The 16,047-nt window shown below is 30.0% G+C and overlaps 1 protein-coding gene across 2 annotated transcripts; it reads right to left on the bottom strand.

The window, feature by feature from the left end:
• Positions 1–3,468: 3,468 nt before the first annotated feature.
• LOC140879247 (pre-mRNA-splicing factor SLU7-like) lies at positions 3,469–7,720 on the bottom strand. 2 transcript variants are annotated; one of them, XM_073282928.1, is made up of 9 exons: positions 7,585–7,720; positions 7,294–7,457; positions 7,079–7,191; positions 6,194–6,607; positions 5,861–5,996; positions 5,447–5,746; positions 4,488–4,704; positions 4,030–4,133; positions 3,469–3,839 (listed from the first exon to the last, which is right to left on the bottom strand). In XM_073282928.1, the coding sequence occupies exons 1-9, from the start codon at positions 7,598–7,600 to the stop codon at positions 3,693–3,695; spliced, it is 1,611 nt and encodes a 536-aa protein (XP_073139029.1). In that variant the 5' UTR covers positions 7,601–7,720; the 3' UTR covers positions 3,469–3,692. The 2 variants fall into 2 exon arrangements, with proteins under 2 accessions (XP_073139029.1, XP_073139034.1); XM_073282933.1 differs by having other exon boundaries at positions 4,030–4,127.
• Positions 7,721–16,047: the final 8,327 nt, after the last annotated feature.

The following is a 16,047-nucleotide window of genomic DNA, read 5'->3' as shown; positions in this document are numbered from 1 at the left end:
ATACTCATACTCTCGTACTGAGCGTTTTATGCTCACGTCTCGTACTTTGTGTTTTTGGACACCCTATTTCTTGGGGCAGGTTTGCGATTGGACGAGGCGGGTGGTTCCAGGAGGGGCTAGGCAGCGGTTGGTCAGTTGGAGCTTCGCTTAGGTTTTTATTTCTGTTGTTATCGGATTGATACAGCTTTTTGATATGGTTGTATAATCTAATTGGATTTTTACAGATTCCTTGCCTTGGGATTGTAATATTTGTAATGTTTTCGCAGTTTATTCTGATATCTATTTAATTAAGTTAATTTCATGCCTAAGTTCTGTTTAGTAGGTGATCCGGGTAAGGGTCACTACAAAAATCATTGCCTTTGCTTTATCTTATGAGGTTGATATATTAATTTCTTTGATGGTATCACTTAGACCCAATGACTCAAGATGCATCTCAACATCAAGAGTCCATGACATATAATGTTTTCCAGTGATATCGAGTGCAACGAATTCAAGCTTTGCCAAGTTTGTCATGGTGGTACTAGAAAAATAACAATGCATTTTATTAGTTAATTTCCATTAATATGACAATACAAAATAATGAAAAAATGAAAATTACAAGTGCGTATACAAATAGATAAAAAGTATGTGATGGAAAATCGCTGGTGAGTACAAGACTCGTGAGCATGATGATCATAATCGTTATGAAAAATAGCCTTATAAATGACATCATCTCCATCTTCGAAAAATCGAGTAAAAATATTTTGAGAGAAAGAGTGAATTTTGGTGTGATTGAAAATAAGTTTGAGTGAACATATTTATAGGCCAAAAACTAGCCGTTTGTGACCGTTGAGGGTAAAGAAAAAATCGAGTATATGTTGAATAAAAATTCGTGATAATGATGCAATGCATATAATGATAATCATAATTAAATAATTATGTATATCATATCACATTATTATAAGGTCAGTATCGTAGACAGCCTTTTATATAATATTGTGAAATTATACTAATATAGTTAGTATAAAGTCAGGTATAGTATATCATATCACATTATTATAAGATCGGTGTCATAGACAACCTTTTATATAATAACATGAAATTATACAAATATGATTATATTGTTTAAGAACCTTAGAGGCTTTTATACTTGTCGTATCTCTTACCGGGAGTGTGGGATGTCGTCTTAACATCCTCCCAGGATTTATAACAAGTTTTGAAAAAAACTTATTTTTTGTCATAACATGATATTATATATTAATATATACACAATAAAAATATATAAACAGTAAAATAAAAATTCTTACTTGTTGAATATTTTTGAATTTTTCTTGTATTTTGGAGCGTCGAAAATTATAGAGAACCTTCGAGCGATCGTGCTGATAACGTGTTGTGAAAAAGTAAAAATTTATGCTAAAAAGTAAAAACTCCAAAACTCAAAATATATCAAACTCTACACTTTATAATATTTTTTTCTCAACTCAATTGTATTTTTCATCACAAATGAAGACCTATTTATAGATCCACATTTGAGATTAGTCCAAAAATTAAAACATCATCATCTATATTATCACAAACTAATTTTTCACATTTTACAATTCAATATTCAACATTCAACGTTCAATATTCAATATTCAACATAATAATAATAATAATATATTTTTCAACAAAAACGACATTTGTAGTAATAAATGAAGGCAATTTTTTTTTGGGACATTCATTCGAAAGAATTACTTCATAATTCCAGGGTCCACGTATTTTTTTGTTATATTTAGAAAATATTTTTTTTTATATTTAAAACAAAACTAATCTTTCAATTTGAAAATTATTTTCTTACATCTTCGGACTCCAATTTGATCATCATTTTCGCTTTGGTGATAAGCTCAGGATCGAGTTCGAATATACTCAAAATTATTTTAATCAAAACTAATTCCATAAAGTTCGAGATCTTATTAATTAAAAAAAAATTAATACAACTTTTGACTTAATTTGACCCATTAGCATTAAATAAACTGGAATATATTGAGCCTTGCCGTTTGTTGACTAGTGGCCATGGGTCGGACGTAAGTTCTAAGCAAAGAATCTAATGTTGGGAAAAAGTTAGTAAAAAAGATCGGTTCATTTCTAGATTCATTACTATCAAGGAAATATATGTTCCGCCCACAAGGGCATAGGCGAGTTGGTAAGGTCTGAGGTGACGTGGGAAGAAATTTTCCAGCGTTGCGGGTTCGATCCTCATGTGGAGCATATTCTCTGCTGAAATATTGTGGGGTATGCTTTGGGGATTGAGTCATGTGCTCCCTCCTTCAGGTCCCTGCCGCTCGTGCACATACCTCGATTTACCCTTCGCATGAGCCAATGAGCATCTGACTCATGTAGAATGGGGTCCCCTTTGGGGTCAACCCTTTCAGTGAAAAAAAGGAATTATATGTTCCGTTTATGTTACATTCGGGTGTACTACACTATATACACATAATTTTATACAAGAATCTCAATTGATTACTTAATTCAAATAAAAATATTGTGTGGTACACAAGAACTTTTGTGTAAATCATATCGAATTTAACACACTCGATGTAGCATAGACTATTACATATATATCATGCTCAATCACTCGTGGGCTCTAGATACACATGAATAGGATGCTTTCGCAAGAGTTTGGTGTCATTAGTGGAACAAGTAGCGTAAATTTGAAGTGAATAATTATATTCTTCATGATAAAACCTCTAGCAAGGAGCCCTATAAAGTAACAACTCATGCATTCATCCACAAAAATACCTCATCTGTTCTTCTGCAATATCTATATCTCCAAATCCCTGTTCCTTCAATTATGTCTTGCTTGAATTTGAAGTTGTTTCCCCCTACTAAAGCTTGGAGGATCTTCACCAAGAAACTGCAACTTAAACTGAGCAAGCCAAAGCTGATCAAGAAACCCAAAACCCAATTTGATTCCAAGAAAACTTGCAAGAAACTCTTATGGCCGACATCCCTTTCGGTTCATCCCAAGAAATTCAAGATCATCAAGCGTAGAAGTAGAACCGAAAAACGCCACCTTGCTTACATAAAGAGGGGGAATCTTCCTGTTTTCGTGGACCAGCTCTTTGTAGAGCATGCTGATTCTGTGTTGAATCCAAAAGCCTGTGAGAAGATGTATCATTTGAACAATAGTCGCACTGTTGTTGATTGCGGTAAGAATCATGTTATAGGATTGCACAAAAATGGTGTGGGGAGTATGGATGAAAAGGTGAGTTCAGCAGATGAAATGTGGGAGTCTTTGGTTATGGGTTCTTCACAAATGGAGAGGATCGACGAAAGGGCCGAGGAATTCATCGCAAAGTTTCGAGCCGAAATGCATAATCAAGAAATGACGGCTCATTATTTGTAGCATCTAACGAAGCCTTCAAGTATCTTTTCTTATGTTTCTTTCAATTTGATTTTGAATCAATTAGACATGTATCTATTTTATTTCATTTTGATTTTGGAAATCAATTAGTCATGTATCTATTTTATACCGACATTGATTTGAGTCTATATGTAGCATAAAACAAAGCCGAGCATTCAAGAGTGATCAAAAGTAGCAAACTATTAAAAACAGATACAAATGTTTTCACAATTGGAACCAAGAAACACCCACGTTTCCAAACGAGGACTCCTATGAAGTTGCTTTTTCAGGATATTTCTCGAGCCTCTAGTCATATCTGAAAGCTCCAACTTCAATGTAAGAAGTCCTTCATGGGGTCATCATGGTGGATCCTCTTCATCCTGTATGCCTCCATGTCCTCTGGAGTAACCTCGTCGTTCCACTTGACGTTGTATTTACGTTTCCTTTCATCTTTCTCTTCTCTCCTCTTTTCATCCTCCTGAAAAGTTGATAATATTACATGTTAAGCAATCAAATGTTCGAGGAAAAATATATTATTTATGGCAAATAAAAGGATTGAGGAGATAGTTATGAACCACCACTACGACATGCATATATCCGAACTTCCATTTGTATCGCATATAAAGTAACTGTTGCAAGGAAACAAAACTCGATTGTAAGAATTTCACCTTCTGAAGTGCTTCAGCAAGTTTCTTCTGGTCCAGAACTAAATCATCAGGTACTTCAGATCCCCACGTAGCAAGCCTTTTCTCCTCCGCTGTGGAAGCTGTTTCTGATAGCAATAACCAAAATAAAAGGAAAGCCGAAATAAAAATCAAACCAGAGTTTATTTGTTAATCAGCTGAAAACTTATGAAGAGATGGTGACAACTACATAGAGCAAATATCTTAAGGTCATAGTGATCGACTGACATCTAGACTCTAGTTCTTTGAAGAAGCAAAAATGTGTTCTGCATCACACGCTTTTAAGTATCTTTCCTCAATAAGGTCAAGTTTAAAAATTTTGTTTGAATGTAATCATCCCAGTAGGGAAGCAATCATTAAAAGTAAATAAAATAACTATTAGCCTGTTCAACTCATTCTTGTTTTCTAGTTTCAATAAATAATGCACGGTTCAAAACCCTAACCTTCAGAAGCCTCTTTGCGAGAAATATTAGCTTTCATAAGATCTGCAGCAGCTTCAGCTGCTTCAATACCAGCAGCACCGGTACAATAGCTATTTCTAACCGTCTGCTGGCAACATACATAACCCCATTGGTGATCCTTCCACCAAGAACCCCAAACACTGGTATGGTTGTTGACGTAAACATCCTCCTCATACTTGCTCTTTGGAAGAGATGCCTCCTACAAATATCAGGCACTGAAAGGTTATACTCCAGTTGAAGGGATTCCTCCTCACATAACAGTTGTTCAATCATACACTGGGGCATTGTTTGGTTTGATGTATTATTAATCTATGTATAACTTATTCCAATTAATTTCGCCTTATTTTCGTCATATTATTTATCTATTTATTAATTAATAATTTTACATCAATTAAATCAAATAAATTATAATCTATCCATCAAATCAAATAATGTATTAACTATTTTTTCTTATTTATTTTTAATTTAAATTATATTACTTATCTATAGATTACTTATCATATTAATTCATTTCATTTTTAATCAATTTTAGAATTTTTAATACCGCTAATCAAAATACCAATGAAAATTGTAAACCAAACACATTTAAGACTGGTGAAATATATTGTGCAGGACCACAGCAAGACAGGAGATTAGAATAAACACACAAAGCACACAAACCACCACCACAGAATACAAGCACAGAAATACCATAGAAACTTGAAGAACCACGGAAGCGTGTGGAAAAGCAGATTAAATTTAATTGCCGAAAATCCAACCACCCACTCACCCAGAGGATAACAAACAGAAGGAAAGTAAACACGCAAGCTCAAAATGAAAAATCTTGCAGCCCATGAGATATTATTTCATCAACTCTCAAACTAAAAATGCAAGTATACACGAAATGAAAAAGAGCACATAAACCTGGTGAAATAATGCCAGAGAATAATATGAAACCTTACCTGGCCTTTAATAACTCTACCAGCACGATCATATTCAACCTCTCTTTCACTTTGACCAAGTAAAAGCTCTCGTGGGAGCTTGTCTTCTGTAGCAGCATTGCCATACTTCTCCATGATAGTGTCTTTATTTTGAAACTTTAACTTCTCCTTATTAATCTTGAAATTTTTATAAAGCAGTTCAGCTTGTGATGGAGCCGCTTGCAAATGGACATCATGACCCTTGTCAAATGCTTCCCAAGCATGAATATTGAGCTGCTTAAACTCCAAAGCTTGACCGCTGACTCTATGATGATTATCTCCCTATGTTATAGGCAAGCCCAAATATCATCTCGTTAACACATAAATACCAAAAAAGGGGAAAAACAAGAGACAAAGACAAAGCAGATTCGCTGTTTGAACAGCTTCTATACTTACCGTATAAAACTTTTCATTAGGATCCATATCTGGAAGAGGATCTTCACGCATAGAACGAGTTTTCGGGTCATAATGAGCAGAGTTAACGTCAAGATTGAGAAGATATTTTGCAGTATCCTCACGAATACGTAGGTTCCTGGTAGAAAACAAAAGTGTTGTTAGATGCACAATCTCAATAGACCAACAACAGAATTTAAAAGATGTGTTTTAGGGTTACAGAATGGATTCCAGGACTTTTTTAATTTCCTATTACTATTCGAACATTTGTTGAAAAAAATTAGAGTATGGCAAAACTTTAAATAAAAAAGGTGGATGCTAGAAATGATAGCAAACCTAACAGTTCCTGTGCTTCCTCCACCAGTAGTACGCACACGCTTTTCAACCTTAGCAAAATCCATTTGCTTGCTCTCGTCCACTTTGGCCTCATCAACTTTCAGATCATCTTCATTGTCTTCATCATCACTATCACCATCTTCCTCATTTTGATTATTATTTTTCTCCTCCAACTTCTTAAGCTGTTGTTCCTTTAAATACGTGTGCCTTGCTTCATCCCTAGCTTCATACCTCTGGACAACATGTTCAAAAGAAGCTGCATCATATCCATTCCAACGGTCTCGTTTTCCATCATAGTCAAGCTCAAAGGTCTCTATTTTCTCATCAGGGGCTATATTTTTTCCAGTCCACTTTGCTCCGGTTTTGCGGGGCCTTTCCACGCAAGACTTCTTATCATGAGTCACAGCTCCACAACTGTAGGAAGCACATAATTAGATGCACAAGCATAACCGTAACACAGTACAACTCAAGTTCTAAAAAATGCAAAAAGAAAGAAATCATTGCAAGTAAAAAGTTACAAGTAGATTTTTTTTTTCTAATATCAAACTGTGCAAAAGAAGGTAAGCTATTCCAAGTGAAGTAGAGCTGAAGTCACCAGAGTCTGTGTCAAGAACGAGTAATCACTAATTTTGCATCCTATAGGCTATAACTGAATTCCTCCATCCCATAAGATAGGAATTTGCATTCGCATTGGCAAAAAATGAACAAATTTGAAAGGAAAGATGCACTACAATATATCTTGGATTACATCAGAAATCATCCATAAACTTGATACCATGGATTATGGAAGCAAGAAAGGATTAAGAAGCTACCACACATACATGAACACACAGACACGCTCAAACAACAATACATACAGATACATAAAGAGATAAAGTGGTGTACTTTTCGCAAGCGCCCTTCCTGAACTTGTCAGCTTGAAAAATCTTAGCACCTCTATCATACCAAGCTTTGGTATAATTGGGATCCGATTTCCACTTCCGTTGATGTTTTAAACTCTAATAAAAAGACAACAAAGAGAAGAACATTAATCATGTCACAGTTCCAGGCTAAAGATGCAAAGCGCAAAACTGAGCAAGGAAATATAACCCGCAACGTACCGGTCTCTCCGCATTCAAATACCAAGGAGCCGAAGACATATACTGCGGAATATGGGGGTTGATTTCCTTCCCATCCTCATCCACCTCGGCAGGTGCAAGCCCTGCTTTACGCGCCTCTTCTAACTCAAGCTGTTTCCTGTGATCCTCTCTCGACTTAAACGACACTGCAATTCGAAATTGGATTTTAAAAAACAATTACATCAGAAATCATTAATCCGACATAAACATATAATCTTTCACTCGAAATCAAGGATACGGTCGAATTGATTGAATTCGAGGGAAATAAATTACCTGAAGCAGTAGCCATGGTATTGTTGTGTCACCGATGTCTCGCCAATCGATCGAATTGAGACAGAATATGAACCCTAGAAGAACGAGTGGAAAGTTACTACCGGACGACTAAGGAATGAGGGCCGTGAACATAAAGGATTTTAGTCAGCTTATTATATCCTCTTTATACTTATATTTATCTTCCAACTTTGCTTATCCCTATAAAACAAGGTAAATATTAAAATATGTGATTTTATAAATTATTTTATATCGAAATGATATAATTATTATTAGTACATTTTTGTTATTAATTATTATGTAAAATGATTATTATTTTAAATTATAATTTATTGATATCTATACCTCTATTTCTATATTTATGTTATACTAGTATTTCACCTGTACACCTGTGCGATGCACATAGTGTTATTTTTATATATATTTTTTGGTAAATTAATAAATATAATTATTTGAATAAATAATTAAAATACAATTAAATTAAGATTGAATTGAATTAAATGATTAAATTTATCAATATAAATGTGTCTTCATTGTTTATATAACTTTTTAAAAATAAAATAAAATTTATCTTGATATTTATTAAACTATAATTGAGACGATCACAATGAATTTCAAATCTTTAGAGTATTGGAGTAAATTTAAATTCATTATGATTGGAGGGGTATTTGACGAAGTTTATAATTGTTATAAATTTCTTTGAAAAACTATTAGAAAACAGTTGAGTCCTTGAGATAAGCTATTTGACATCTTTTAAGATGTTTTTATATAAAAAAAAAGTTTTTACACCCTTATTTTTTTTAGAAATGTCTTATTTTAATATTTTACTTCTTCATATTACTTTTTTATATTTAAAATTTTATTATTTTCTAAGTAATTTATTTATCCAATAATTATAAATTTTATGCATTAAATATTTGTATTCTATAAAAAAACAAAATATAAATTTTTTAAATTTTAAAAATTTTAAATTTTAAATAGGAAAATAGAAAAAAGAATAAAATATAAAAATAAATAAAATAAAATATAGATACATAATATTTGGATAAGATAAGTTACATTAAACTTTGTAAAATTAGTATAAAATATTAACAAAAATTAATATATAAAGTATATAAAATTAAACAAACAAAAACAACCTATAAGTATGATAATAAAAAAAATTTAAAAATTTAATTTTATATTTATCTATATTTTAAAAAATGTTAGATCGACAATTATATCATTTAAATCATATATTATATTTTCTTGAATAGTCTATGTTATCTCTATCTATATTTTTTAATTTAATACTATCTTATTTGAATTTTTAAATTTTATGATAATAATATCTTCACTATTTTCAGCAATTATTTTTCGGTTGAAATATATATATATATATATATATGGTTTTTTTTATATTTAATTCATAAAAAAATTTAAATTGCAAAAATAATTTGAAACAAGGGGTTTTGCACAAGTAGTGCAAAACGCCCCTGCTAACAGCGGACCCTGCAATTTTTATTGCAGGGTCCGCTTTTGTGTAAAGCGGACGCTGCAATTTGCAGCGTCCGCTCATGCTGGCAGCGGACGCTGCCAGCATGTCACATGGGGACTTGAAACTTGCAAGTCTCCATGTGATACCTTTGTTTTTTTTTTTTTTTTTTAATTAATTAATTATATAATTAATAATGTTTAATAAAATTATATTTAGTAGTATGATCTTTTTTTTTAAATTCTAAATTTCGAATTTGATAATCGGACTGAAAAAATTATTAAAAAAACAAAACATAAAATTTACGGTTAAAAAAATTATATTGATTAAATAAATTTACGATTTAACTTTAATTTTGATCAGTGGAGTTATATATTTATTTTAATCGTTTGTATTTGTGGAGATCCCTCGGTTACGTGGATAAATCTAGAGTATTTAATTCAAATCTATTTAAACTGAACTGATGCAAAAATGCTATTACAAAATTTCTCAATCCGAATTCAAGTCGAAACAAAATCATCTCGAAAATTAGAATTAAAATTTATGGTTAAAAAATTGAATTGATTAAATAAATTTTTTGTGATCAGTTATCAACATATTTTGATAAATTTATTTTAATATAAATTTTTTTTTTGATAAATTTATTTTATATCATATTTTTTAATATAAATTTTATTTTTTTTATTAAAAATTGGTTAGAGGAGTTATTGGCTTATTTTAATTCGTTTGGATCTCTGCAAGTTCTTATGAATAGACATACAAAATTAATTCAGATATATTCCGGTCGGATTGAGTTCACAATTTTTGAGATGATTTGTTTCGGCTTGAATTCGGATTGAGAAATTTTGAAAAAAGCATTTTTGCATCAGTTCAGTTTGAATAGATTTGAATTAATTATTCTAGATTTATCACGTAACCGAGGGATCTCCACAAATTCAAACGATTAAAATAAATATATAACTTCACTGACCAAAATTAAAGTTAAATCGTAAATTTATTTAATTAATATAATTTTTTTAACCGTAAATTTTATGTTTTGTTTTTTTAATAATTTTTTAGTCCGATTACCAAATTCGAAATTTAAAATTTTAAAAAAAATGATCATACTACTAAATATAATTTTATTAAACATTATTAATTATATAATTAATTAATTAAAAAACAAATAAAAAAAACAAAAGTATCACATGGGGACTTGCAAGTTGCAAGTCCCCATGTGACATGCTGGCAGCGGACGCTGCAAATTGCAGCGTCCGCTTTACACAAAAGCGAACCCTGCAATAAAAATTGCAGGGTCCGCTGTTAGCAGGGGCGTTTTGCACTACTTGTGCAAAACCTCTTGTTTTAAATTATTTTTGCAATTTAAATTTTTTATAAATTAAATATAAAAAAAACCATATATATATATATATATATAATTTTTTAGATAAAATAATACTATCTTTTGTTAAATATCCAATGTTATATCTATTTCTAATTTAAATTCGATCACATATTATTGTATTTTTAAAGTTAATATAATTGTTTAATATTTTTCGAAAACATTTTTGAACGGAAAAGTTTCATGTTTCAATTCTTAGTACATTTTTCTGCTTATATATATATGTAATAGTTTAACTTCAATCGTATTTTTATTTACATTCTAAAACTTTATATTAAATAATATATCGCTCGTAACGTGTTTTCAATATATATAATTTTATATTAAATAATATATCGCTTGTAACGTGTTTTCAATATATATCGCTCTTAACATCATCGTTTTTTGAATATTTGTTGCGTATATCTATATTTTCATATAGAAAAATCAATAATCCTATTAAAATTAAATGTTAAATTTTACTTGATAAAAAAATATTATTTAAATTTTTTACAATCTTATTTTTATGTATATTTAAATTTTTTGAATTAAATAGCATATCACTAATAATATTATTATTTTTTGAATATTTGTTTACCGTTATATATATATATATATATATATAAAAGAAACAAAACACCTTTAAATTAAATTTTGTTTATTATGAAAAATATTTTTAAAAAAAAACTCTATCGTATTTTTATAAAAAAGTAAAAAAAATAAATGTTGTAAAAAGATTATTTGATTTGTGTTTTTAATTCAATAATAATTTTTTATTTATATTTTCAAAACTTTAGTTTAACTATTTGTAGCTGAGTTTTATGTTTTTATATATAAAAATGCTAAAGGTATAACAAATATCATGTACAATGATATTTACAACAATAATATCTTAATATTTTGATATTTTATCGCGATATTTTGTATTTAATTTATCATGATATTTTGATATATTAAACTCTTGTATTTATTTTTTGGCTTGTAAAAGTTGATCTACAAATTTTGTTGTATTAGACAAAACAACCCAAGATAAAAGCAAAAATTAAATAGTATTTTTATCTATATTTTAAAATTTTAGATCAAATATTTTATTGTTTATAATATAATATCATCTTATTTTTTGAATATTCAATATTATCTATAATTTTGAATTAAATAATATATTATTTGTAATTTTAAATTTTATGATATATTTACTATTTTTGAAAATGTCTTTTGGGCGAGAAAAGTTTTTTTATTTCGATTTATGAGACTTTTTGTTTATATATATATATATATAGATATGTAGATATAGATTTTTTTCTATATTTAAAAATTTTTAAATTCAATAAGTCTATTATACATAATATCATTTTTAAATATATGACATGTATATGCATATATGCAAAACAATTACCATATTAACCAAAAACTAAAATATTTTTATCATGAGAATATTATTTTAATTTTTGTTTAAATTCAACCCATATTTTTATATATTTTTAAATAAAAATTAATTTTTCATCATATGAATTTTTATAAATTTAATCGTATTTTACATGTGTTTTAAAATATTTAGATAAAAATCTCTATCACTTACTCATGATATAATATTTTTTTTGAATCTATCTTTATCTGTGAATTTAAATTCAATATTATATTTATTTGTATTTTTTTATGCATTTAATATTTTTGGAATGAAACTTTAGGGCGAGAAAAGTTTTTTTATTTCGATTTATGAGACTTTTTGTTTATATATATATATATATATATATATATATATATATATGTAGTCATGTAGATATAGATTTTTTTTTATATTTAAAATTTTTAGATTCAATAAGTCTATTATGCATAATATCATTTTTAAATATGTGACACGTATATGCATATATGCAAAACAATCACCACATTAGCCAAAAATTAAAATATTTTTATCATGAGAATATTATTTTAATTTTTGTTTTAATTCAACCCATATTTTTATATATTTTTTTTAAAAAAATTATTTTTTCATCATAAAAAAATTATTTTGAATTTTTATAAATTTAATCGTATTTTACATGTGTTTTAAAATATTTAGATAAAAATCTCTATCACTTACTCATAATATAATATATATTTTTTGAATCTATCTTTATCTGTGAATTTAAATTCAATATTATCTTTATTTGTATTTTTTTATGCATTTACTATTTTTGGAATGAAACTTTAGGGCGAGAAAAGTTTTTTTATTTCGATTTATGAGACTTTTTGTTTATATATATATATATATATATATATATATATATATATATGTAGATATATATTTTTTTCTATATTTAAAAATTTTTAGATTCAATAAGTCTATTATGCATAATATCATTTTTAAATATGTGACACGTATATGCATATATGCAAAACAATCACCGTATTAACCAAAAACTAAAATATTTTTATCATGAGAATATTATTTTAATTTTTGTTTAAATTTAACCCATATTTATATTTTTTTTTAAAAAAAAAATTATTTTTTCATCATAAAAAATTTATTTTGAATTTTTATAAATTTAATCTTATTTTACATGTGTTTTAAAATATTTAGATAAAAATCTATATCACTTACTCATAATATAATATTTTTTTTGAATCTATCTTTATCTGTGAATTTAAATTCAATATTATCTTTATTTGTATTTTTTTATGCATTTACTATTTTTGGAATGAAACTTTAGGCGGGAAAAGTTCACTTTTTTTTTTAGTATACTGTTGGAGATCAAACTCTAGAATTTCGGTGATTACAAAGTCAAAACAAAACCAAGTAAATAAATTAATCGCACTCATCAAATATTAAAGACTAAAGATTTCTACGAAAGTTGCGAGATCAAAGTATCGTGATTAAACCAAGATACAGATCAAGCTCCACAGATCTTATTACACCGGATCGATTGACACAAGACCAAATGGTCAACAACCAGATCGAAGCTTCATCAGGAATCTATCCGTTGCTGTAATTGAAGAAAACGACAAAATCATTTAATGAGAATTTGAACGTTGATCGGCCTTCGCTTTAAGTCAAGATTTGTGAGCTATTTATGAGATATGCTGGCAGCCCAATATCAGAAATTATTGGCGGCTCACTGTCTACTTTTGGAAACTATAAATACTCAAGCATTTCGAAGATTCAAGACAGGGAGACCAAGAGTGAAAATTACAAAGCAATCAAATTCAAAGTCGAAAAAGCCTTCACTCAATATACCAACTCAGATACTTATTTCATCAGATCAAAGTCTCGATATTCTGAGTTAGAACACAACACAGATCGATCAAGCTCAAAGATACACTTCAAATCGATCCAGATCAAAGCTACAGCTTCCCAGTTCCAACCATCGAAGCATACTCTGTTGCTTCATCTTGTAAACTCTAAGTAGAAAAATTGTTCTACTTCGAGTTAGAGTATTGCTAGGAGTTCCTATCAAAAGATTGATTGGATTGGATTTGTAGAAAAGAATTGTATAAGTCAAAGTCTTCTAGTGGAATCCTTCTGGAAACAGAAAAAGGGGTGACGTAGGAGAATTCATCTTCGAACATCCAGAAACAACTTTATCTCTTTACTGCAATTATTTTATTTCATTTGCATTAGTACTATTAGGCATTCAATCTGTGAGGAAGATTATTTCCGCCTGACTTGCTCAGATCTTTCGAACAGATAAAAAGTTTTAAGCAAACGAAACTTCTGTCTGACTCTTACAAATCAGATCGAAGTACTCGCAAAATTTTATATTGTGTATTCACCCCCCCCCCTCTACACATATTTCGATCCTAACAAGTGGTATCAGAGAGGTTCTTGCTTATCACCTGAATCGTCTCTTAAACTATGGCATCTTTAGCTATGACATCGTTTAGCAAAATCCCTATGTTTTCAAAAAAAGATTATGATGACTGGAAAATTCGTATGCAGACACATCTATCAGCACTGGATGATGATATCTGGTTCGTTGTAACAGATGGACCAATGAAGATTATGAAAGTCAACACTGCTGTTGCTATTACTGAAGGTGCTCCTCAGATGATAGAAAAGCCTCGATCTGAATGGACTTCTGAATATAAAAGGAAAGCCAATCTTGACAATGTTGCCAGAGATATTCTATACAAAACTCTGGACAAAAACATGTTTAGCAAGATTAAAAGCTGCACTACTGCCAAAGAAATATGGGAGAAGCTCACTCAATTATGTGAAGGAAATGATCAAACGAAAGAAAACAAACTCATGGTGGCTATTCAAAAGTTTGAAAATATCAAGATGAAATCAGGAGAAACAATGAATGAATTTGATGAAAGATTCAGCAGCATTATGATCGAGCTAAATGCACTTGGAAAGAATTACAGCAATCGTGAAGTAACACTCAAAGTCATGAGAGCTCTGCCACGAGAATGGGATGTAAAGACAGTCGCTATGAGGGAATCCAAGGATCTCAATAAGATCGAACTACATGATCTATTTGCATATCTTAAAGCTTATGAATTCGAACTGGGAGTTCGAACTGAGGAAGACACATCAACATCACAAGTTACCAAAGCTCTCACTGCAGCAGATGAAATTCCAGCAACCAAGACTGCAGAACAAATCAGTAGCGATGCAATGTCACTATTTGTAAAGAAGTTTGGATGATTCATGAGAAAGAATCACAACAGTTTCCAAAGAGCTAACAGATCAAGCTTCAAACCAAAAGAACCAGTTGAAGAAAATCGAGCTTGTTACAACTGTGGAAAAGAAGGACACTTCATAGCTGACTGTACCAAACCCAAAAAGGATGAGAAAAGAACATCATACAAGAAGAACTCAAGAGAAGAAAGAAAAAGATTCAGCAGGAAGAAAGAACAAAAGGCCCTCTTAGCAGATGAAAGCAATAGCAAATGGGCAGAATCAGATTCCACCTCATCCGACTCAGAAGCATCGTCAAGTGAAAGTGAAGATGAAGCTGTCAAATGTCTTATGGCTAATAACGCTGACATTCCAGACGATGGAGAGGTACTTGACTTTACTTCTGATGAATTTAGTAAGGAAGATCTTATCAATGCATTAAATGAGATGGTTAATGAATATCGCATGCTATCTCTTAAGTTTGATGAAGTCAGAACAAATGGAAATAGCACAACAGATAAGTCAGATCAAAGTAACTCGAATGAGTACACTGGATCAAACAGTCTAAGAGCTCAGATAAATTTGCTAATGACCGAAAACAATGATATGAGAAGCAAGCAACAAGAAACTTTATCTAAAAATCAGAGATTAACAGATCTAGTAAACTCTTGGAATAAAGCATCGATATCCTTAGATAAACTTACCGGAATGCAAAAGCAAGCTGGAGATAAATCTGGCTTAGGCTACAGCACAAATGAAGGAAGTTCATCTACTCCAATCACTCAATCGTGTCTGGAAAATAACGGCTTAAAGTATATGAAGTTTGTGAGATCCAGCACGATATATGAACCAGAGATCCCTATGACATATTCAATACCTCATCAGAGCAAACTCTTACACAGAGGGCTGGGATATGTTGAGCCAGATAGATCTAAGTCAGGATGGACTAGATCTAGATCAAATTGGTCTAGAAATAGTTCTGAAAGACAGAGAACTTTGTCAACTCAACATAAACCACATTCTAACAGC

The sequence above is a fragment of the Henckelia pumila genome, chromosome 1 (assembly GCF_033568475.1).
Source record: "Henckelia pumila isolate YLH828 chromosome 1, ASM3356847v2, whole genome shotgun sequence".
NCBI classification, from domain to species: Eukaryota; Viridiplantae; Streptophyta; class Magnoliopsida; order Lamiales; family Gesneriaceae; genus Henckelia; species Henckelia pumila.
Note: the sequence above shows the minus strand (reverse complement) of the source record. Positions and strands in the feature narration are given on the sequence as shown.